At 44.5% G+C, this 26559-nt stretch overlaps 1 protein-coding gene across 1 annotated transcript in view; it reads left to right on the top strand.

Annotated features, from left to right (window-relative positions):
* LOC126252975 (DNA polymerase delta subunit 2) overlaps positions 1-26559 on the top strand; it is a 131729-nt gene that overhangs the window by 21909 nt on the left and 83261 nt on the right. The window contains exon 2 of the mRNA XM_049953995.1: positions 25002-25129. Coding sequence (XP_049809952.1) covers positions 25002-25129 — 128 coding nt within the window. The remainder of the gene's footprint in view (positions 1-25001; positions 25130-26559) is intronic.

Raw genomic sequence — 26559 nt, 5'->3', positions numbered from 1 at the left:
ACCCTCCTGGGGAGGTGGCTGCCCACAGTATGTGGCTGTATGCTAGTGCAAGTACTCATTCATGTTCAAGATTCACTGGTTACTTTCAGAAGTAAAGGAAAGTGAGAAGAGCTAAACCATGGTTCGATCAAGAGTGTAATCAGCAAAGAAAAGAAGTACTCCAAGCTTTACACCGATTGAAAACGGACACAGATAACCACTCACTACTACAAACATACGCTGAGAAAAGAAGATACTACAAAACACTAACAAGGGAGAAGAGAATGGCACACAGGGAAGAAGAGAGAAGAAGACTAGCCGAAGAAGCCAGGAGAGACCCATTCATTGCAATCCGCCCCCGGAAGCAGGCACAGTCACACTATATAAGCATGGAAGAATGGATGAGACATTTCAAAGACATTCTCAACAAAGATGGTAGCAATTCAAGAGTTCACACCGCAAGAGATGCCAGCCTGGTCCTCACTCACTCCAAATGAGGTCTGAAACATTATTGAATCAACAAAAAGGAGGAAAGCAGCGGGACCGGATATGGTATACAACGAATACCTTAAAGACACAGCCCATCTGCTAGCACCAACATGGACAAAAGTTTATAACAAATGCATTGAAACAGCAAAAATCCCAGACCAGTGGAGAAAATCAACAGTAAGGGTAATGTACAAAGGGAAGGGCGACCCAAAGGACACAAACAAATACAGAGGAATAGCCTTGGAAAACAACCCTTTTAAGGTATTCACAAAACTAATCACAGGAAGAATAAGACACACTTTGGAAGACCACCTCCCAGAATCTCAATTCGGGTTCAGGGAAAAAAGATCCACTATCACAGCAGTGGAGCTGCTTTTAAAAATCATATGGGAAACCATCTATTGAGAAGCATCTTCATCTTGAGCGATTTCCATAAAGTCATCTCGTTCCATTCATTTATGGAGTTTACGATCCTCGTCCAGACGCTGTCTCCTCCCAGGGTTTCGTCAAGCATCCTTTTTACTAATGATCGATCGAGGAGGTCGAAGGCCTTTGTGAAGTCTATGAACTAGCACTCCTGAAAGAAAGGATGTTGCCGAGACATGGCTTATCCACAGCCTGGGGGATGTTTCCAGAATGAGATTTTTCACTCTGCTGCGGAGTGTGCGCTGATATGAAACTTCCTGGCTAGTTCTGCAAGGTTCGCAGGAGAGCTTCTGTTAAGTTTGGAAGGTAGGAGGCGAGGTACTGGCAGAAGTAAAGCTGTGAGGACGGGGCGTGAGTCGTGCTTGTGTAGCTCACTTGGTAGAGCACTTGCCCGCGAAAGGCAAAGGTCCCGAGTTCGAGTGTCGGTCCGGCACACAGTTTTAATCTGCCAGGAAGTTTCATATCAGCGCACACTCCGCTGCAGAGTGAAAATCTCATTGTGGATAAGGTTCTTACTTCCCAACACATCAGCATCGGAGAACCTACTAAGATCACTACTCAGGAAAAGAGAGGAAGTACCAACGGAATTCTATGGATCCAGGGCCATGACCGACCGCACTTGGACAGCAGCAAATTTTGAGATGATACACGTACTTACAAGACTCGCAGTACACGGATTCTACCATGAAATTTGTGCAAATACAACATACCACGAACCGTCAAACCTTTGCAAGTGTACACTATGTGGACAGTCTTGTGAGAGATACCGTATAGAAATATGCAACAAGAGGACCAGATCAATTAGAGACTATGCAATAAATGGTTCAAATGATAATCTGTTATAATACCTGCACTGAATGTAATCTACTACTAAGAATTATGCAGACACTCAATACATCCTTGTAATTCACTCTCAAATGATTGTAATCTAATGTATAACTATAATGGCTTTTTTGCTGCAATAAATTGTTTATTTACTTTCAGAAGAGAGATCCCCACAAACCAGATTTACTACAAATATCCACTGAATTACATCACTTTGTATGTGGTAGAAATATTTGAAATGTTACCAGGACATTTGTACACCCCTCACTTAAGAGGTCCTTGCTCACAAAATATTGAAATTTGAGTGCCAGAATTTTACAGATCTTTCTTTGTTCATTAAGCAAATCTGCACACTGAATTTGAACAAAATCTAAGATGGCTGAATGAGGACCATGTCTAAAATTAGGCCACTGGACATGGAATCACTCACTTGATTTAACTGATCATCTTTCACCCCCATATCACTGTTTCTATATCTGTGACAATGGAAGCAGTAACACACCTCGAAATACTGAACTTGTTGTTTCATTTCAGCATTGAACTTAATAAGCACCATTGTTTGAAAAACATATTGTAGAGGAAACAGGAGTCAGGAATTGTAATGGACACTGAATTAACAAACAGAGTGTAAAGGTAATTCTATTGATAAAACAAAAAAAAAAAAATCATGCACTTTTAACTGAAATGACGACAGAATACAAACAGATGTTTTTGGCAGACTAAAAAAAAATCTTTCCATTGACGTAAATGATTGTAAAATGAATGACATTAATTTTAAGATATGATGCGTGAAATATCGGCAAAATTTGGCACCAACTTTTGCTAAATTTAAAGGCCGATAACTTAGACTATATTTGTAGGAAAGTTCCTAATTAAGTAATTTCCTGAGCAGTAAGCATATGATGCATTGACAAATGTTCGTGGTTCAGGTGCCCTTTACTTACTAGTTATCCCTTGTTAAAATGTGGGCAAAATTTCGCCCAAGGTTGAAGAGAGATTGTACTGTGGCCATTGCTTTCTGGTCGTGTAAAGTTTTGTGCCCAAAAATTTGTTTCATGATGAAGAGCTATGTTAACATACTTTATTAGGTCAGAAAAAATGACTTGCCAAATCTGAGTATATTTTCACATTGCCAGTTATGAAGAATATGGCTCTTGTATATATATATATATATATATATATATATATATATATATATATATATATATAGAAACAAAGATGATGTGACTTACCAAATGAAAGTGCTGGCAGGTCGACAGACACACAAACAAACACAAACATACACACAGAATTCAAGCTTTCGCAACAGTTAAACTGTTACCTCATCAGGAAAGAGGGAAGGAGAGGGAAAGACGAAAGGATGTGGGTTTTAAGGGAGAGGGTAAGGAGTCATTCCAATCCCGGGAGCGGAAATACTTACCTTAGGGGGAAAAAAGGACGGGTATACACTCGCGCACACACACACATATCCATCCACACATATACAGACACTCTCAAATGTTTTTGGCAGACTAAAATAAAATCTTTCCATTGACGTAAATGATTGTAAAATGAATGACATTAATTTTAAGATATGATGCGTGAAATATAGGCAAAATTTGGCACCAACTTTTGCTAAATTTAAAGGCCGATAACTTAGACTATATTTGTAGGAAAGTTCCTAATTAAGTAATTTCCTGAGCAGTAAGCATGATGGGCGAACTTCCCCGAATTGAGCCTCCCAGCCAACAATGACATACGATCATTTCATTTTTTTTGTAGAAAATGTACTCAGGTGACCTGAATGCGCACCAGCCAAGTTTTAGCCCACCAAGTGCAAGTCTTATTTCAGTAGACGCCACATTGGGCGATTTTCGTGCCGGTGATGGATGGATATGTGTGTGTATGCGAGTGTATACCCGTCCTTTTTTCCCCCTAAGGTAAGTCTTTCCGCTCCCGGGATTGGAATGACTCCTTACCCTCTCCCTTAAAACCCACATCCTTTCGTCTTTCCCTCTCCTTCCCTCTTTCCTGATGAGGCAACAGTTTAACTGTTGCGAAAGCTTGAATGCTGTGTGTATGTTTGTGTTTGTTTGTGTGTCTGTCGACCTGCCAGCACTTTCATTTGGTAAGTCACATCATCTTTGTTTCTAGATATATTTTTCCTACGTGGAATGTTTCCCTCATGAATATAACAGAGGGAAACATTCCACGTGGAAAAAATATATCTAAAAAGAAAGAAAGTGATGAGACTTACCAAACAAAAGCGCTGGCAGGTCGATAGACACACAAACAAACACAAACACACACACAAAATTCTAGCTTTCGCAACAAACGGTTGCTTCGTCAGGAAAGAGGGAAGGAGAGGGAAAGATGAAAGGAAGTGGGTTTTAAGGGAGAGGGTAAGGAGTCATTCCAATCCCGGGAGCGGAAAGACTTACCTTAGGGGGAAAAAAGGACGGGTATACACTCGCACACACACACATATCCATCCGCATGTACACAGACACAAGCCTTTACAAATGTCTGCTTGTGTCTGTGTACATGCGGATGGATATGTGTGTGTGTGCGAGTGTATACCCGTCCTTTTTTCCCCCTAAGGTAAGTCTTTCCGCTCCCGGGATTGGAATGACTCCTTACCCTCTCCCTTAAAACCCACTTCCTTTCATCTTTCCCTCTCCTTCCCTCTTTCCTGACGAAGCAACCGTTTGTTGCGAAAGCTAGAATTTTGTGTGTGTGTTTGTGTTTGTTTGTGTGTCTATCGACCTGCCAGCGCTTTTGTTTGGTAAGTCTCATCACTTTCTTTCTTTTTATATATATATATATATATATATATATATATATATATATATATATATATATATATATATATATATATATATATATATATATATATACTCCTGGAAATGGAAAAAAGAACACATTGACACCGGTGTGTCAGACCCACCATACTTGCTCCGGACACTGCGAGAGGGCTGTACAAGCAATGATCACATGCACGGCACAGCAGACACACCAGGAACCGCGGTGTTGGCCGTCGAATGGCGCTAGCTGCGCAGCATTTGTGCACCGCCGCCGTCAGTGTCAGCCAGTTTGCCGTGGCATACGGAGCTCCATCGCAGTCTTTAACACTGGTAGCATGCCGCGACAGCGTGGACGTGAACCGTATGTGCAGTTGACGGACTTTGAGCGAGGGCGTATAGTGGGCATGCGGGAGGCCGGGTGGACGTACCCCCGAATTGCTCAACATGTGGGGCGTGATGTCTCCACAGTACATCAATGTTGTCGCCAGTGGTCGGCGGAAGGTGCACGTGCCCGTCGACCTGGGACCGGACCGCAGCGACGCACGGATGCACGCCAAGACCGTAGGATCCTACGCAGTGCCGTAGGGGACCGCACCGCCACTTCCCAGCAAATTAGGGACACTGTTGCTCCTGGGGTATCGGCGAGGACCATTCGCAACCGTCTCCATGAAGCTGGGCTACGGTCCCGCACACCGTTAGGCCATCTTCCGCTCACGCCCCAACATCGTGCAGCCCGCCTCCAGTGGTGCCGCGACAGGCGTGAATGGAGGGACGAATGGAGACGTGTCGTCTTCAGCGATGAGAGTCGCTTCTGCCTTGGTGCCAATGATGGTCGTATGCGTGTTTGGTGCCGTGCAGGTGAGCGCCACAATCAGGACTGCATACGACCGAGGCACACAGGGCCAACACCCAGCATCATGGTGTGGGGAGCCATCTCCTACCCTGGCCGTACACCACTGGTGATCGTCGAGGGGACACTGAATAGTGCACGGTACATCCAAACCGTCATCGAACCCATCGTTCTACCATTCCTAGACCGGCAAGGGAACTTGCTGTTCCAACAGGACAATGCACGTCCGCATGTATCCCGTGCCACCCAACGTGCTCTAGAAGGTGTACGTCAACTACCCTGGCCAGCAAGATCTCCGGATCTGTCCCCCATTGAGCATGTTTGGGACTGGATGAAGCGTCGTCTCACGCGGTCTGCACGTCCAGCACGAACGCTGGTCCAACTGAGGCGCCAGGTGGAAATGGCATGGCAAGCCGTTCCACAGGACTACATCCAGCATCTCTACGATCGTCTCCATGGGAGAATAGCAGCCTGCTTTGCTGCGAAAGGTGGATATACACTGTACTAGTGCCGACATTGTGCATGCTCTGTTGCCTGTGTCCATGTGCCTGTGGTTCTGTCAGTGTGATCATGTGATGTATCTGACCCCAGGAATGTGTCAATAAAGTTTCCCCTTCCTGGGACAATGAATTCACGCTGTTCTTATTTCAATTTCCAGGAGTATATATATATATATATATATATATACATACACACACACACTCCTGGAAATGGAAAAAAGAACACATTGACACCGGTGTGTCAGACCCACCATACTTGCTCCGGACACTGCGAGAGGGCTGTACAAGCAATGATCACACGCACGGCACAGCGGACACACCAGGAACCGCGGTGTTGGCCGTCGAATGGCGCTAGCTGCGCAGCATTTGTGCACCGCCGCCGTCAGTGTCAGCCAGTTTGCCGTGGCATACGGAGCTCCATCGCAGTCTTTAACACTGGTAGCATGTCGCGACAGCGTGGACGTGAACCGTATGTGCAGTTGACGGACTTTGAGCGAGGGCGTATAGTGGGCATGCGGGAGGCCGGGTGGACGTACCGCCGAATTGCTCAACACGTGGGGCGTGAGGTCTTCACAGTACATCGATGTTGTCGCCAGTGGTCGGCGGAAGGTGCACGTGCCCGTCGACCTGGGACCGGACCGCAGCGACGCACGGATGCACGCCAAGACCGTAGGATCCTACGCAGTGCCGTAGGGGACCGCACCGCCACTTCCCAGCAAATTAGGGACACTGTTGCTCCTGGGGTATCGGCGAGGACCATTCGCAACCGTCTCCATGAAGCTGGGCTACGGTCCCGCACACCGTTAGGCCGTCTTCCGCTCACGCCCCAACATCGTGCAGCCCGCCTCCAGTGGTGTCGCGACAGGCGTGAATGGAGGGACGAATGGAGACGTGTCGTCTTCAGCGATGAGAGTCGCTTCTGCCTTGGTGCCAATGATGGTCGTATGCGTGTTTGGCGCCGTGCAGGTGAGCGCCACAATCAGGACTGCATACGACCGAGGCACACAGGGCCAACACCCGGCATCATGGTGTGGGGAGCGATCTCCTACACTGGCCGTACACCACTGGTGATCGTCGAGGGGACACTGAATAGTGCACGGTACATCCAAACCGTCATCGAACCCATCGTTCTACCATTCCTAGACCGGCAAGGGAACTTGCTGTTCCAACAGGACAATGCACGTCCGCATGTATCCCGTGCCACCCAACGTGCTCTAGAAGGTGTAAGTCAACTACCCCGGCCAGCAAGATCTCCGGATCTGTCCGCCATTGAGCATGTTTGGAACTGGATGAAGCGTCGTCTCACGCGGTCTGCACGTCCAGCACGAACGCTGGTCCAACTGAGGCGCCAGGTGGAAATGGCATTGCAAGCCGTTCCACAGGACTACATCCAGCATCTCTACGATCGTCTCCATGGGAGAATAGCAGCCTGCATTGCTGCGAAAGGTGGATATACACTGTACTAGTGCCGACATTGTGCATGCTCTGTTGCCTGTGTCTATGTGCCTGTGGTTCTGTCAGTGTGATCATGTGATGTATCTGACCCCAGGAATGTGTCAATAAAGTTTCCCCTTCCTGGGACAATGAATTCACGGTGTTCTTATTTCAATTTCCAGGAGTATATATATATATATATATATATATATATATATATATATATATATATATATATATATATATATATATATATATATGGTTATAATAGAGGGAAACATTCCACGTAGGAAAAATATATCTAAAAACAAAGATGATGTGACTTACCAAATGAAAGTGCTGGCAGGTCGACAGACACACAAACGAACACAAACATACACACAAAATTCAAGCTTTCGCAACAAACTGTTGTCTCATCAGGAAAGAGGGAAGGAGAGGGAAAGACGAAAGGATGTGGGTTTTAAGGGAGAGGGTAAGGAGTCATTCCAATCCCGGGAGCGGAAAGACTTACCTTAGGGAGGAAAAAAGGACAGGTATACACTCGCACACTCACACACACACACACATATCTGTCCACTTGGGTGTGTCTGTATATGTGTGGAGGGATATGTGTGTGTGTGCGAGTGTATACCTGTCCTTTTTTCCCCCTAAGGTAAGTCTTTCCGCTCCCGGGATTGGAATGACTCCTTACCCTCTCCCTTAAAACCCACATCCTTTCGTCTTTCCCTCTCCTTCCCTCTTTCCTGATGAGGCAACAGTTTGTTGCGAAAGCTTGAATTTTGTGTGTATGTTTGTGTTTGTTTGTGTGTCTGTCGACCTGCCAGCACTTTCATTTGGTAAGTCACATCATCTTTGTTTATATATATATATATATATATATATATATATAACTTGGTGGGTGCGCATTCACGTCACCTGAGTACATTTTCTACAAAAAAAATGAAATGATCGTATGTCATTGTTGGCTGGGAGGCTCAATTCGGGGAAGTTCGCCCACCAAGTGCAAGTCTTATTTCAGTAGACGCCACATTGGGCGATTTGCGTGCCGGTGATTAGGATGAAATGATGATGAGGACAACACAACGCCCAGTCCACGAGTGGAGAAAATCTCCAACCCGGCCGTGAATCGAACCTGGCCCCGCTGCCTGGGAGGCAAGCATGTTACCACTCGACTAAGCAGGCGGACACACACACTGCATATTTCAATAAAATTTAAGATGGGCAGGGTGGCACCTCTAGGTTAGATGATGTGGAATAACTCAAAGAGAGATATGAAAAATGAATTTCCACATTAACTTTGTCATGAAGTGACTCCCTCTCCCCCAGTGGGCTCACCACTCTTCGGTAAGTTTGTTCTTAGCTACTATAGGTCCCCAGCCTTTGCAGCACTTTTTCCCTTTCCATGCTGCATGTCTATCCACCTGCTATCCTTTTTTGCATCCCTTGGGGAACATGTCTGGGGTATTTGTGGGAACATGTCTGGGGTATTTTTGGGAACACGTTCTGAGCCTGACATCAGAGAAGGGCTTCCACTGTTTTTTCTTTCTTTCTTCATTCTCCATCTCTTATCCTTCCCCAGATTCGGTGTTTAAGGTTCCATTTTGTTTCTTCTTCCTCCCTCTGTGTTCTTGAAGGCCAGCCCACATGTCTGACACATAACAGGCTACTGGGTAACGTGTAATTTCCAGCCCCGGGTCTACAGGTGGGGTTTGCACATACGCTCTGGTACAGGCCAGGCCCAGGGAGGGGTGATTGGCGGAGCTGTGACCTTCCTAAATTGCCGATTGGCCCCTCTGTCAGAAGTTCAGGAGATGTGACCTGTGGTGTGAACAATCACCTAAGGCAGGCGAGTCCCCTCTGAAAGGGGTGCGGGGACCCCAGTTGGAAGGAGTATGCCATTGGAGATGCTGTCAATCATGGGGGATCATCTCACAATGAGCCAATCACCATCTCAGACTACGTCTACTAAATATAAACAGAATGAGGCTAAAAATTCCAAAAATCTCCCAGCTGCACCTCAGTTCCATGTGGTATCACATAGTGAAGATGGCCAGTCCTTTGCTACAGTTAATCCATTTATTATTCAGGAAGGTGTCAATGCAATTGCAGGTCCTGTAAAATCCTGCTCCAGTACCTGTAATGTTGATTTGCTTTTGGAGACCAATTATAATTTTCAAGCCCAACAACTGCTTGCAGCTTCTTTCCTCCATGGCTATCCAGTTCATCTCGAGGCCCATCGAATGCTGAATTCTTCGCATATTGTTATTAACACTAGGCTCCTTGATGGTTTGACTGGGGAGAAATCCAACTTATTTCTCTGATCAGGGCATGACTATAGTCCATTGCGTAATGAAAAAGGTTGATAAACTTTGCACTACCTTCACACACTCTTTTCCTCAAGTTTAATAGAGTAGTGCTTCCATCAAAGAGCAAAGCACACAGTTGACTGTGCGTTCCACACCTGATGCGCTGTCAACAACCACACTTGAATGTCCTGTCGAAACATGCCAAACGTATTACTTGTGGTAGGGGTGATCACGAGGGTGATTGCGCACCTCATCCCTGCTGCATCAATTGATGTGGCAACCATGCAGCCTCTTTCTGAGAAAGCCCTGCATATCTTGATGAGCAGGCTGTCCAGGAGATCCAGATGAAGGAAAAAGAATTGCCTTACCATTTCACTTGCAAGTTGTTGGGTAGTCGAAAGCCCTGTGTTGTACCATCTGGCACCGTTCTTGCTATGTCTCACTCCACAAAGGACATGGCCATGCAGACTTGAGACCTCAAATTTAGCACTGCAGTTGTCAAATCACCCAGTGTCATGGTAGCATCCTCATCCCCTTCTCTTCCAGTTGTGCAACAAGCCATCAAATCTTCACCTTCAGTGGTGACATCACCTGCTACGTGATCGTCAGGTTGGAAGGGACAGAAGGAATACTCTTGTGAAGACTTTTTATGTCCCTCTGCCAACAGACATTGGAATCTTTATTTGCCACCTGCAAAGGCTCAAAGAAATCAAAGACAAACAGTCTTCTCCTTCACCAACTTGGAGATCCTCTTCCACGGTGTCACTCTGTGATACTCTCGGTTGGCTGATCTCCGTTTCACTAGTGCGCACTGCCAGCCATTTTTCTGCACTGAAATCCCCAGCCCGACCCAGAGAGACTGCCGACATGTCTGTAGATTTCGTGGAACAGAGTTCTCCAGTCTCTGTGGCCTGTAGCTATAAGTCTTCGAAGGCAGGCTCTCGGGCAGCCATCGAGCTGACAACCTTTCATTTTTTCCCGCCTCCCCTTTCCCCATCGTGACTCTCCTCCAATGGAAAGTTCGCAGTCCAATGGAAAGTTCTCAGAATTTGATCCAACAAGGAAGAATTATGGCTGCTGTTGGGATCACCCCTTTTGTTCTGTCTCAAGAAAACAAAATCGTGTCTTCGCGACCACTTTGATTTCTCGCATTTCTTTCTGGTCTGCTTTGACTTTCCCCCAAGGATGGCATTTCATCTCATGGAGGAGTCAGGCTGCTCATCAGGGATGATGTTCATAGTTGAACCATCTCATTGAACACCTGGTTGCAAGCTTTTGTAGTCCACATTTTTGTTGCTTACTTCACCTTTTCTCTGTGCAATGTGATTCGGTGTCACCAGGGTAGTCTACCTCCAGCTTATTGGTCAACTTCTTCACCCCATTTTGCTGCCTGATGACTTCAATGCACACCATCCCCTTTGGGGCTCTTCCAGAATGTGTTGATGTGCTCTCTTCGCTGACCTTCTCATTCAACTGAACCTCATCTGCCTTAACACTGGAGACTCCATGCACACTTATCCCCATTTGGACCTCTCGTTCTGCACTGCCCAGCTTGCACATCATTTTCAGTGGTACATTAGCTCTGACCATTTCTCGTGTGCTATCCAATTGCTGCCTCCTATCCCACCTACGTGCAAACCCATTTGGCAGCTTTGTAAGGCCAACTGGAAGCTTTACTCAACCCTGGCATCCTTTGACAAATAATATTTTACCAGTTGTGATGACAAGGTAGAGTACCTTACAAACATTATCCTTACTGCCACAGAAAGTTCAATACCTCGCACTTCACTTTACTGTGCCATGTCCCAGTCCCTTGGTGGACTGAGGCGTGTCGTGACACAATTGATACGCGAAGGCGTGCTCTCCATGTTTTTAACCAAAATCCTACAATGGTGAACTGTATTCGTTATAAACAGTTGCGTGCACAGTGTCATCCCATTCTTCAGGATAGCAAAAAAGCTAGCTGGATTTCATTTACTAATTCTTTTAAGAGTTCCTCTCCCTCTTCTGCCATGTGGGCCAATTTCCGACGGCTGTCTAGGACCAACGTCCATTCCCAAATTTCCAGCATGACCATAGCAGATGATGTCACTGTGGACTTCATTGCTATCTACAACACATTAGGCTGATATTCTACGGGGTTTTGAGCTCCATCCGCTCTCACTCAGCCTCCTTTCATCGGAAACGAGTGGAGGAGACTTTGGTGGTACCCTTCTCCTCTCAGAATTTTGAATGCTGCAATGCTGGTTTTACTATGAGGGAGCTAGATCATCTCTATCTTCTGCCCCGGGGCTGGACGATATTCACATTCAGATGTTGCAGCACCTTTCTCTTGTGGGCAGGCACTTTCTCCGTCATATGTACAGTCACATCTTGGCAGATGACACTTTCCCAGATGCTGATGTAAAGCCACTGTCATACCCATGCCTAAGATCAGTAACGACAAACACCTTCCCTAGATACACCACATTTCTCTCACCAGCTGTGTTTGCAAGGTGACAGAACGTATGATTAATGCCTGGCTGGTATGATGGCTAGGGTCTCAGAATTTACTAACCACAGCACAATGTGGATTTCAAGTGCACCATTTTGCAGGCCATCTTGGCACTTTTTCAACCCATGTTATGTGAATGTATTTCTGCGGAAATACCAGACTGGACACGTTTTTTGATTTGGAGAAAGCCTATGACATCTGCTGGAAGACTGGTATCCCTGTACTCACTACATGTGGAGCTTCCGAGGCCTCCTGCCCTGTTTCCTTCAGGAATTTTTAAAAGACTGAGTTTTCAGGGTAGGTGTAGGTTCTGCTGTGTTGGACCTCTTTATTCAGGAAATTGAGGTGCCTCAGGGCTCCATCCTGAGTGTCATCCTCTTTGCTATAGCCATTAACCCTGTTATGGCCTGCCTCATGCCGGGCATCTCAGGCTCCATTTTTGTTGACGATTTTGTGATTTATTGCAGTTTTCCACAGACTTTTTACCTTGAGCGGTACCTTCAGTGATGTCTTGATTATCTTTACTCGTGGAGTATCAACAGTGGCTTTTGCTTTCCCATTGACAAAACAGTTTGAATTTCTGGCGGTGCAAAGAACTTCTTCCACTGTCTTTACATGTAGGGCCTGTTGCTCCTCCGTTTACTGAAACTCTAAAATTCTTGGGGCTTTGATAGAAACCACTTTTTTGGTCCGTCCTCCCACGTACCTTACCTGGCTGCCCACTGCACTGTCCTACATGTCCTATGCGGTGGTTCCTGGGCAATGGATCAGACCACCCTCAACCATATGTACCAATCCCTTGTCCATATTGAAACTAGACTATGCATGCTTCATTTATGCATCAGCACATCTGTCGATCTTACACTGTATAAATACAATCCACCATCATGGTTCCATTTTGCCACTAGTGCCTTTTGCATAAGCCTGCTTGAGAGTCTCTATGCAGAAGCTGTCGAACTACCACTGTCATACCACCATGATGTTCTCTTCAGCAGATATGCGTGCTGTTTGTCTACCATGCCCGCCCACCCATTGTACGCCTCCTCCTTCAGTGACTTTTGATCACCAGTATGGAGCGCATCCCTCTTCTCTGCTATCTCCTGGAGTTTGCTTTCGCCTGCTTTTGCCTATTGCTCCAGCAACTTAACTTGAAGCTACCTGCCATTTTCCTGATGGGTGTGAGCCTGTCACCACCTTGCTTTCGTGCAGTAGCCCATGTTCACCTTGGACTTCATTCACTTTCTAGGGAAACTACCCCACATTCAATCTATTTCTGTAAGTTTCTCCAGCTTTGCATGAAATTTAGCAATAGTACCTATGTGTACACTGATGGCTCTCGGACTCACCATGATGTTGGGTGTCGTCATCGTTGGCACCAATTAGTTTTGGTATGGGGTTCTGGAACACTGCTTAGTATTTATAGCGGAGCCTGTTTCAGGCTACGCAGTATGTCCAATGACACAGGATTTGCAAATGTGTCATCTGCTTTGATTCTCTCTGTGTCCTTCGGAGCCTGTGTGTGCTGTATAAATTCCATCCCTTAGTGCAACGGGTCGAATAAACCTTCCACTTGATCACTCTTGAGGGAGCCTCTCTGATGTTTGTGTGGGTTCCGGGACACGTCACTCTGACTGGAAACAGGCTGCTGACAAGGCCAGTTCTCCTACCTCGGCCCATTTGTTCTTCCATTCCTACTGATGTTCTCCGTGTTGCTGTCCTTCAGCAGGAGGTGTCATTTTGGCATCACCATTGGTCTTCCCTTCATGGGAACAAGCTCCGGGGAATAAAACCTCTCCCAGCACCTTGGCCGACCTCCTCTCGGCCCTGTCGCTGCAAGGAGATCATTTCAGCTAGGTTGCATACCACTGTTGTTTTAGCCATCACCATTTTTAAGTGGTGGTTCCCCACCACTTTATGCTCATTGTCGTCAACCTTTGATGGTTCGCAATTTCCTGACTGAATGCCCTTTCTTTAACCATTTATATTCTAATATATGTTTGCCGTCTGGGTTATCAGCCATTTCAGTGTATGACGCACGCCCTGTCTACTGTGTTCACTTTTTATCCATTGTAGCAATATGGTGAAGGACATTTACCCTTTAGTTTGGGACCTCCATTGTGTCTACGGCGTATTTTGTTGGCCTTTCTCCAAGAGGATCTCCTAGTTCTCAGCTCTCTTTTTTGCACCCTTAAAAAAACATCAAAGTGACTTGCTGAAGTATGTATTCCATGAATACCATACTCACTTAGCAGCAGTGTTCTGTGATCAGTTATGCGCTATTAATAGAGAAGTTGTACTAATAGAGTTCATGAGTAGTCTGCTGTAGGAGATGTGGGTGTTGATGGACATTCTTCAATCAAATAGAGTTGTCGGGAGGACCTTATGGTTCAGCTTTTTCTCCCCGCAAGAGCTAGAATAGCAAGCGATTTCCCTATATTATCAGGTGAGATAAGTATTCCAACAGAGACAGTAGTACCCCCAGTTGAAATGAATAAATAATGTATCTTGTTTTAATAGGGTTTGTGATTTTCTTTTTATCCATTAAAGGATGCAAGTATGCTCCCCTGCTGAAATGCATGAGTGCTGTTGTCCTCAAGTAGTTATATTTTTCTGACTGTTTAGGAATCAACTGTAAATGAACTATTAAATATTGTCAAATCTGTTCTTTTTGAATTTTGATAAATTTGGAAGTGTCTTGCAATGTGCTTACGGGACATGCCTGTGGTTTTTCTGAAACAAACATCAGTTTCTTGGTGTGTATATGACCTATTTCATTTGGAAATGTAGGAATAGTTGGTGGGTCACACTGATTGAGGCGGCACAGTGGTTAGTACACTGGACTCGCATACTTGAGAACCAAAGTTCAAGTGCCCATCCAGCCACCCAGGTTTAGGTTTTCTGTGATTTACCTAAACTGTTGTGGGTAGATTTTGGGACTGTTCCTTCTCCATCCTTGGAACAGTCTGAGCTAGTGTCCCACCTGTAATGAGCTTGATGCCAGTGGGATGTTAAATGCTAGTCTTTCTTCCTTTCTTCTTGGTGGGTCACATATCCCTGATTTTGATAAATAATTTATCTCCCTCTATGGCTTTTCTGTTGGATAGTAGCTATGCATCTTTTCGTCTTTGACATTTTGAGAAATCGTGGGACACTAGAGAGAAGGTATTTTGCTCATTATTGCTACAAGGAATAATTTGGAATAATTATCACTTTGCTCATATAGTGTTGTGAGCAAGACAAATAGGTTTCTTATTCAGTGACTCACAAGGAGCATCATTTAACATAAAGTGAAATACAGAATTTACAATTTTTTTTTGTAACTGACTCTGGAATTATGTTGTTGAATTTGCAAGTACACATCCCGCAATGTAATAATCACCTCTCAAGAAGTGTACAAAATTAAAATGATATCAAGACTTTTGTTATAATAAAGGAAGTTTTACAATAAGTGCCATTTGATTTGATTTTGTAATTACATGATCGCAGATCCATAAAAATCTGGGAGTGTGTCTACGGAGCAATTTAAAGTGGAACAACCATGTAAAACTAATTGCAGGTAAAGCAGATCCTGGACTGAGATTCATTGGAAGAGTCCTCAGGAAGGAGGTAGGACTGTCCACGCGCGTCTGCTATGCTTAGGCGGGACCGTTAGAAGTGAGGAGAGCATGCTGTTACATATTTCTCGCCGTTTCGCCAGTAACGTTCACGATGTCTGAACAACAGGTGCACCCCTCCATTGTGCAATGCATAACTATCAAATTTCTTGCTTGTGAAGGAAATTTGCCAAAGATTGACTGTGCAGTTCGGTGATAAAACAGTATCAAAGACGCGTGTGTTTGCCTGGCATAAAAATTTCAAGGAAGGACAAGAACGTGTGGAAGATCAGCAACACGATCGCCATCCTAGGACCAGCAATACAGACAAGAACATTCAGGCGGTTAAAGACATTATTGACAACGATCTATGGGTGATAGTATCAGAAATTGCACAAAAAGCTGGAATCAGTTATGGGAGCTGTCAAGCAATCATCACAAATGACCTACAGCTCTGTAAAGTGTGTTCCAGATGGGTCCCTAAACTTTCAACCAAAAATCTGAAGTTGAGACATGTTTAAGTCTGTCAGAGGCTTACATCAAGGTTTGCAGAAGAAGGGGATGCATTTTTTAGGCAGATCATCACCTGCGATGAAACGTGGGTTCACCACTACACTCCAGAATCCAAACAAGCCAGTAAGGAGTGACGGAGGAAAGGGGAGGCAGCATCAGTGAAAGCCAAGACTCGACTGTCAGCCGGCAAGGTTCTTTCAACCGTTTTTTTTTTTTTTTTTATCAGCGAGGCATTTTGCTGATTGATTTTTTTGCATGAGTGACACACCATCAATGCTGTTTACTACTCTGAACTGTTGAACAAGGCGAGAGTTGCATATCGCCACAAAAGATGAGACCAGTTGATTCGACAGATCGTCGTCGTCCACGACAATGCGTGACCCCATACTGAAGCCTTAACTATCTCCAAGCTACAGGAAATGCACTAGACTATACTTGATCATTGTTTTTATAGCCCGGACTTATTGTCCTACAATTTCCATTTATTTGGACTGCTTAAAGGAGCTCTAGGAGGGCGATGATTTGAAGATGACGAGAGTGTGGAAGACTTCGTGCACAACTGACTGGTGACACAACCCAGTTCTTTTTATGATGAGGGTATAAAAAAAAGATGCCCATACGCTGGGACAAATGCATTTCCAAAGCAGGAGACTATGTGGAAAAATAAATTATAATTGCCATGAGTTTTTCGATAAGTGAATTTAAATAAAAAATAAAATCCCATTTATATTTGATCCACCCTCGTACTTGAATATTGTGTCAGTCTGGGATTCATACTAGGTAGGATTCATGGAGGAAATAGAGGCGATCAAAAGTAGAACAGCACATTTTGTCGCAAGTTCATTTAGCAAGTGTGAAAATGTTTCGGAGAGAGATTCTCAACCATCTCCGGTGGCAGACACTAGAAGAGAGCCTCTGTGCTTAACAGTAGTTTACTTGTGCAAATTCCAAGAGTGTACATTCCTAGAAGAGTCAGCTGATCCATCACTTCCTCCCACATATGTCCTGCAAAAATATCATTAAGGATATTTGGGCTTACATGAAGGCTAACCAACAATGGTTCTTCCCACAAACCCTTCCCTCCGGGGGCCTCATGGTTCTTTCATGAGTTTGTACGTGGCGCACACAGGGCCCCAAGCTATTGCAGCCCTTCGTTTCCTACCTGGGCTTCTTTTTCTGCACCGTGCCCCTCCCTCCCCATCCTTGCTCCTTTCCCACTGCCCCCACCCCCTCGCTCTCTCTACCTTTCTGGCATTTTGGTCCCCTCTTTGGATTTGACCTCCACTCCTAAATTTTCTCTCGTTAGTGTGAGCCATTTGGGGAAAAACTATCTCCCTAGTGTCTACGACATGGATTCCTCTGCCCCCTTGTTTTCCCTGCCGGGGCTCCCCCTCCACCCTGCTAGGTCACCAACACGTGTAGAAGTCCATGTGATGGGGCTGTTATGTAACCACCTGTTTGAGCCCCCTGACAACACAGGGATCACATTACTGATATCTGAGCTGTTGCCTCCCCATATATGCGAAGGAGGGGGTGCTTGATATCCTGGAGCAACAGCCGCCATGCCTGACGGCTGTGGCTGGGGCTGGGTGGTGCCCATGGGGAGAGTTCTGGATCAAAGTGAGTAGTATAAGGGCAGATGCTTGGCACATGAAACATATCAAGCTGCATAAATCTGACCATCCTTTAACATTTCGTCTCTTTGAATTGTAAAGGACCGTTGAATGCTGCTTCGTATGCCCCGACAGCCTTCCCTTCCCTAGCTACACCCTGGGAGGAGGGCCAGGCTAGCCGTCTTGGGGTGAAACACCTTCCCCACTACCTCATCTGTACTAGGACAGATGGGGCCACATTCACCTCCACAAAGCAATTTTTTTTAGTGTGTGTGTGTGTGTGTGTGTGTGTGTGTGTGTGTGTGTGTGTGTGTGTGTGTGTGTTTGGAAAATATCAAGGACAAGTTTGGTGAAGTGTAGTCTCTCAGTAAAATGTGGTCGGGATCCCTGTTGTTCAAAGCTTCTTCTGCTGCCCAATCTGCAGCTCTTCATGCTTGTGGTCGTCTTAGAAATGCCCCAGTGTCTGTTAACCCTCACCAGTCTCTGAATAAGGTCCAGGAAGTGATTTTTCATAGGGACCTCATCCTAAAAACTGATAAGGAACTCTGAGCTAATCTGGAGCAACGCGGTGTTCACTTTGTTCCGACGTGTGCAGAAGGGTCATAAAGAAAATCACACCAATACTGGCACCTTTGTTCTGGCTTTCGAGGGAGATACCCTCCCAGAGGAGGTCGAGGTTATGTGCATAGATGTAACTTGAAGCTGCATCCCACCACCCATGAGGTGTTTTCAGTGCTTGTGTTTTGGGTGTATGTCTTCCCGCTGTATGATGGACCCTCTGTGTGGTGACTGTGAACACCTACTCCTTGAGAGGAGCCCCGTGTTCACCCACCTGTGTATGCCAATTGTCATGACCGCCATGCTCCTCGCTAACCAGATTTCCCAGCTTACAAGAGGGAAAAGAAGATACAAGAGTACAAGCCCCTGGCTTGCTATCATATGCTGAGATTTGCCAAAAATGTGACTGACTCCATCCAGTGTCACTTTTTTCAACTTTTACCTCAGTTATGTTCTTTCCCTGTTCTACCTCTTTCTTATTCCAACCCTGTCTTGCCCTCTCCCCTCTCCCTCATCTGCAGTTCCTATGCTCTCCCCTCTGGGTTCTGCTCTCCTCCCCAGCCGAAGAAGTTCCTCCCACACCTCCCCCTTTCTTTGGAACCTGCTGGCGATGGCCCATCCCCATCCCCATCCCCCTCCCCCCCGGCAACTCTCAGGCCGGATGCCTACTACCACAAGATGCACCATCCATGTGGCCGGCCGTTGTGGCCGTGCAGTTCTAGGCGCTTCAGTCTGGAACCGCATGACCGCTACGGTCGCAGGTTAGAATCCTGCCTTGGGCATGGATGTGTGTGATTCCTTAGGTTGGTTAGGTTTAAGTAGTTCTAAGTTCTAGGGGACTGATGACCACAGATGTTAAGTCCCATAGTGCTCAGAGCCATTTTGAACCACCATCCATGTGTCCCAAGGTTGTCCGTTCTCTTTCAGTTCTGTATCTTGCAGAATCCTGTACTGTATCTGTGTCATGTCCTCCTCCACCTCCTAGAGCCCCCGGAGATGTCATCTCCCCCCTCGCATCCTGAATCTGACATTTAATTTACGAATGTCACCCCATCATTGTCAGTGACGAGCACTGATACAGTGACATGATCTCCCCTTGGCTTCTTTATGTCTAACCTGGACTCTTGCCACATGACAATCCAATGGAATTTCAACGGTTATACTCATCACCTACCCGAAATACAACACCTCCTTTCCTCTTATTCTGTGTTCTGCCTTGCTCTTCAAGAAATGACCACTCTCCGAAGTTTCATAGTTGTCAGGCCTGCTGTCGGAACCATGCTGGCTCCGGGGTAGTTTCTGGATGGGTCTGCACTTTGGTTTGCACGGATGTCATTAGTGACTGGATTCCCCCTTCGTACCAACCTGTAAGCAATAGTGGTTAGAGTTCAAACGACTGCAGCAATCACCGTTTGCAATGTCTACCTCCCTCTGGGTAGACCACTGCCTTACATTGAACTGTCTACCTTAGTACAGCAACTCCCGCCCCCACATCTCATCCTCTGGGGCGTCAAATGCACACGACCCCCTGTGGGGGAGTGCCACTTCGACGGGTAGGGGTATTCTAATTGACCAACTCATTACAGGCTTTGATTTGTGTCTCCTCAATGACTGTTCTCCTACCCACTTCAGTGCCACTCATGCCATCTTTATTGCTATCGACCTCGTGATCTCCTCCCCTGCACTCATGGCTTCCCTACATTGGTTACCATGATGATCTTTGTGACAGTGGCCACTTTCTGGTGATTCTGTCGTCCCCCTGCTGCTGTCAGGCAGACAGCCCCCATGTTGGGCATACCGCAGGGCCAATTAGTCTTTATATATGTCTGCTGTGTACTTAGACACCTATTGAATTGCATTGATGCGGTCGTGCAGGGCATCTCTGTCGTGATACTTCTTGCTGCTGACACTGCTATCCCCTTATCCACAGGTCCTCTTCGTTGTTGACTGGTACCGTAGTGGACCAAAGACATAGCAGTTGCTATCCAGGACTGCTGAAAATTGTTGCAGTGATTTAAACAACACCCTTCACAGCCCAGCCCAAGCCTCCCCATACTAAGGCTCGCTGCCTTATTAAGCAGACTGAAAGAAATGCTGGGAGCGCTATGTTTCTTCCCTGGGGACATGTGCCTCTTCATCACAGGTTTGGTCCAAGCTCCATAGCCTTCTAGATCACCAACAACAGTCAACTGTCCAGGGTCTTATCCTTCACGGTGCTCTGTGTACTGGTCCATCAGTCCCTGCAGTACACCTTGCGACTTACTTTGCGAAAACATCGATGTCCTCTTCCTGTCCTGCTACCTTTCTCCGGCAGAAACATAAGTTGAACAGACCGCTCTCTGTTTCAACCCCCACCGAGCTGAACCCTGTAGTGTTCCCTTCACTGAATGGGAATACTTCCAGGCTCTTACCTCTTCACATGACGCAGCCCCAGGCCTGGATTCCATCCACGACCAGATGATCCAACACTTGGACGTTGCCCAGAAGCAAAATCTACTTAGGGTCTTAACTGAATTTGGCTCATGAGTGCCTTCCCCTCACAATGGTGAGACATTTAGTTATCCCCATCCTTAAGCCTTGGAAGAACCCGATGTCTCTTGACAGCTACCGCCTGATCAGGCTGACCAATGTACTTCATAAACTGCTCGACAGGATGGTTAGCATCCGATTATGTTGGGTGCTCGAATCTCATGGCCTATTATTCTCGTGTCAGTGTGGCTTTCAGGAAGGATGATCTCCAACTGACCATTTACTCAGAGTGTAAACAGCAATCTGATTGGCTTTTACTCACCGCTGGCACCTAGTCGTGGTCTTCTTTGACCTACATAAGGCATATGACACGATTTGCCGCCATTACATTTTAGTTATACTCCAAGCATCTTTTTTTTTTTTTGCGACTCCCTTCTGATTTTTATCCGCGAGTTTTTATCCCACCGGCTCTTCCGGGTTCGATTTGGCACTTCATTTAGCACCCCTCAAATTCAGGAGAACAGTATCTCACGGGGTTCTTTGTTAAGCTGTACAGTCTGTTGGGCCTCTGGTTACCCCAGCATTGTATATCAACGATTTTTGCATCTGGTGCAGCTCTTGCGTGATAGCATCTGCTGAGTGCTGGCTCCAAGACGCCATACGACAGGCCTCTGCATGGGCCCTCTTCCATTGCATGGGCCCTCTCCCACGGGTTCCAGTTTTCTCCCTCCTAAACGTGGATTATGTATTTTTGCCATGGACCCGATCCATGAGTTTGTTTAGGTGACCAGCACCTAGATATTATAGCACAGTCCAGTTTCTTGGGCCTTAGTTTTGATAAAAACCTGATGTGGCTACCCCATGTTCGCACCAGAAGACTATGTACCTGCAAAAACTTAAAGCTCTGCACCTCCTGGCCCACACATTGAGGGTTGCAGACTGTGCGGCTTGTCTCCATCTTTACCATGCTCTGGTTTTGCCCAGGCTAGATTATGGTAGTCAGGTTTATGTCTCAGCGGGTCCTTCCACTCCATATGCAACTCGACCCCAGAAGCTGTGGAACAGAAAAAATGAGCTCATGGAATTTTTCCCTATTGGAATTGACTTGAGCAACAGTGCACAGCAAGAGTACATCCACAAGACTGCATAGCATTTATTATTCAATGCTTCAACACATGCTAGAGAATGGACAAATTCATTTGTTGAACATCTTAAATAAAATACAAACCAACCAATTCTGTATACCAGAAATGAAGACTGCTCAGGTCATATCAGGATATAAAACGGCAAAGGTGCCTGATTGTACTTCATTACACAGGCCCATCACTCTTCTAGGTTTTGTTTATAAGACATTGGAATTGATGATTAAATACAAATTAGGATGATGGATTGAGAATTGATGAGCACTGCCCCTGGACAAACAGGTTTTAGAAAGGTTAATGGCGCAACTAAAATGCTGTTATCATTTGTCACTGATAAACAGCTCGCATTCCGCGACAATGAGTATTTGCTAGCACTGTATACAAATATCACAAATGCCTATGATAGTGTTCTTATGATCCTATTGATACACAAGTTGAAGAATTGTGACATCTGCAGTCATTCATTATCAAGCTACACTGATTATTGTCTGATAGAAGTCTGATACTTACAAGAAACAATGAGAACAAGTAAAGGGTTATCACAAGGCTCGGTATTGTCACCATTGTTGTTAAATCTATTTATGTCATGTCTACATTCAGTTTTTCAGCCAAGAGTACAAGTACTGCAGTGTGCAGATGATTTATGTATATATACTCGTAGCAATAGTTTTATTGAGGGAGAAGCAGATGGATAAAGCTGTGATAGTGTTGCCGGCCGCTGGTGGCCGAGCGGTTCTGGCGCTACAGTCTGGAACCGCGCGACCGCTACGGTCGCAGGTTTGAATCCTGCCTCGGGCATGGATGTGTGTGTTGTCCTTAGGTTAGTTAGGTTTAAGTAGTTCTAAGTTCTAGGGGACTTATGACCTCAGCAGTTGAGTCCCATAGTGCTCAGAGCCATTTGAACCATTTTGTGATAGTGTTCAGTGAATGGCTGAATGACAGTTGCCTCAACATATCACCTCATAAACCAGCTGTGCATGAGTACGACATGTAGGCTTAACGAAACAAGAAGTATAGGATTAGGACCCTTTATATTCACAGTCAAAAGAGCGGTCAAGTACATACGGTTTTCCATTGATCATAAGCTAACATGATCAGGTCACAATAACCATACAATTAAAAAATATGAAGGTGCCTTAAATACCGTTTGTGCTGTGACAGGCATTTGTTGGTTAGCAGACCAGAGAATCTGCTTTAACGTACATTACACACTGATATGAACTTACATGGAGTAAAGGTGCATCTGTAAATGTTCAGCAACCCAAAAGAGACTAGAGAAACTCATAAGTACCAGTATAAAGCTGTCCGAGTCTGTATTGGAGCATTCAGATTGACTCAAACTAATGCTTTGCTGGTGGATGTAAATGAAATGCCATTAAAACTAAGTGGGAAATACACCAGCCAAACACCTCTTGAAATGTTTTCACTTCTTAATTGACAATTTGTTTACAAGGATTATATACCACATTACAAAGTGTTATGCAGGAAGGTATTTGATTAAGAAGAAACTACCACCTTCAGCAGAATTTTACTTAGATGCTTCATCTTTCCAGGAATACATTGTTACTTCCCAAAATAGAATCTGCTTCAGCGTGCCCTATGCTAATACCTCAATGAAGTTGAATATCAAGACCCACATTCCATTCAGCCAAGGTTCACCAATTGAGAAAATTTTAACTGACAGCTTAGCAGCATGGCCATTGTTAAGACAGATATACATATATGGGTCTAAACAAAAAGACGGGGCTGGAAGTGCATTCATAAGGAGGCAAATTCAAGCTCCATGAATTTGTGTCCATACTCACTGTAGAACTCATAGCGAGTTTAGAGGGTTATAGATACATAAAATAAGTGCAAGAAGAGATAATCATAATTTTATCAGACTCACTTTAAGCATCAGTTCTGTTAATATGGTACACGATGTCAACACTACCAAAAACTTATCTAGTATATAGAAGCAGTGCAGCAGATTTTCTGTGTAAGTAAGATGACAAAAATGTGATGGGTGAAAGAGCATAGCGGAATAAAGGGAAATGAAAAAGTAGATACTCTGGTCAAGGAAGGTGTGTACACTTTCTGAATGAAATACGACAAAGTGCCATCTGATGATCATTCTTCATACCATAAGGACTATAATCAGGGCCCGATGGAATGAAAATCTCCAACAGTAATGTGAAATGAAAGGGAGACACTATGCCACAGTGGTGCCTAATCTCCCATCACATCCTTGGTACAAAAATTGCAGATAGAACAGAAACTTTATGTTGACAATGGCACAACTTTGCTGCAATCACAGGAGATTCCGGCAACATGTCTACCACGTCGACATAATCACATCTTCTTCATGTGAATGCAGCAGTTGGGAGACGTTAATCATATTTTCTTCAGCTGCCACAGCTTTCAAGAAACTACAAAACTTTTACAGCATCTGATGAGCTCTGGAATTCCATTGCCAACAAACATTAAAACCCATTAAGCAATTGAAGGCACAAAAGTGTTTAAGCTCCTATATGATTTTATAACAGAGGGGTCCAAATAAGAATATAGGAGGAGAGATTTTTTTTTACATTATAATATAGTAAATATGTTAATTTACTTAGATTGTTATTTAAGTTCAGTTTAAATGGACTAAACAGATAGTTGGTTTCTTTTTTATTAATGAATGTTGCTGAATGGGTGAAGCCCAAAAGCCATTTAAAGACATAGACAACGCAATATGTGATCTTACGATGAATTACATGGAGAATTCACTCAATCGAAAATATTATCAGTGTAGCTTTCTTTTGCATCTGTTTCTTTCTCTGCATTTTGTGAATATTATTACCTTATCTAAGTGCACAGATACACAGGAATCATAATAAATCTAGTGATAGTTGCTGTCAAGGTGCTGCCAGGGCTGTGTTGCACTGCATATACTGTTACAGTGGGTTTAACCATTGTTGAAATATTGAATTTTGAGTCTTGTATATTCATTGAACATGAGTTTTGAGCCCTAGTTTAAACACTATATTGATTTTTTTTTTTAAGGACACAGTGTACCAATACGGAAACTGTTCCAGTTGAAACCGGATGAAGAGGAGTCGTGTGTTGTTATAGGAACACTTTTCAAACATCAAGAATTAAAACCAAGTATTCTAAGGGAAATAAGTGATGAGGTAATATTGTTATGGTATTTATGAATTTGTTGTTGCACATAATTCTGAATTATTAGAGTTGCCGTTCCCATTTGATGTTAAAATTGATTTGTAGATATTCTTTTTGGCGAGATTCAGTTTTATTTAATGATATCTTTGTAGTCATTTTGGCTGCAATCAGTAGATTTAATGCTGATGTCATTGGCACTGACAGCAGTCAAAACACTGTGAATTTTATTTGAGATGATGCTACTTGAATACCGAGGAGATTTTATTCATTTAAATGACATTGGGTGTTATTGAAGAATGAGAGAGAGTGAGAGAGAGAGAGAGAGGATATTGGTGTGTGTGTGTGTGTGTGTGTGTGTGTGTGTGTGTGTGTGTGTGTGTGTGTGTCCATATAAGACACCCTCTCTAGTCCCTGACCCAACTCAAATTACATTTGATTTTCAGATACTATTAATAACACAATATAATTCTTTTAATTGCAGGAGATACTGTTGTATATGAGTAATAAATATGTATTTAGCATTTATGATCTAGTACACACAAGACTTTGAATTGGAAACATTTGTTACAGTACTGCTGAGAACATCTCTTTTTGTCGTATAGACATAACAGCACCTTGCATTTCGAGTACTTTATTCCAGACCTGGCCTTTACACTTCCTGTGCCTGTTCCCTTGTCAATGAGAAGTCTGCCCTTAACACCTTTGGAGTGGTGCTGTGCTGGGGGAGCATGGACTGTTGATGGGAGATTTTGCATCATTGTCAGCGATAACATTTGTTCTGTACTAGCCTGATCATCAGCGAGTATGGTACCACTGAAAAGAGAGGGCACATTCTGCCAGCGTTTTGGAGAGAGATGCTGGTACTATCCGTTAGCTGAGAATTTTGAAATGCTGGTCCTGGATTGAATCTGCCTTGCAGTTTAATGACAAGGCCAGTGCACTGGCCATCCCGGATGTGGTTTTTAGAGGACTTTTCACATCCACTTAAGTAAATATCAGGCTGCTTTCCCAGATTCCACTTCAGTTACACAATGCGCAATCATTTTGAAAAATCATGTCACATTTGACCATGCAATATATGAGGGATACTCAAAAAACAAATTATTTTTTAAAAGCAATATATTTTCAAATAGTTTATGAAACAACATAATCCCCTTCAAAATACTCTCCATTACAACTAATACATTCATCCCACTGGTGCTTTCACTTTTCAAAACATTTTTTTGTGGTCATCTTTAGAAATGGATGACTGCTCTTCCCTCGTTTTTTTTCTTGGCTTCTTCAGAGTAGTCAAATTGGTGTCCTTCCATTCCCCTTTTCCTGCATTGAAATAAAAAAAAAGAATCGCATGGAGCCGGGTCAGGTGCCCTGTTGTCAGTCTGTGAGCACAAGCTTTCGAATTTTTTCAATATTTTCGTCCATTTGGATAGTTGATAGATGA

The sequence above is a fragment of the Schistocerca nitens genome, chromosome 4 (assembly GCF_023898315.1).
Source record: "Schistocerca nitens isolate TAMUIC-IGC-003100 chromosome 4, iqSchNite1.1, whole genome shotgun sequence".
Lineage (NCBI taxonomy): Eukaryota > Metazoa > Arthropoda > Insecta > Orthoptera > Acrididae > Schistocerca > Schistocerca nitens.
The sequence above is the reverse complement of the archived record's forward strand: the minus strand, read 5'-3'. Positions and strand labels throughout refer to the sequence as shown.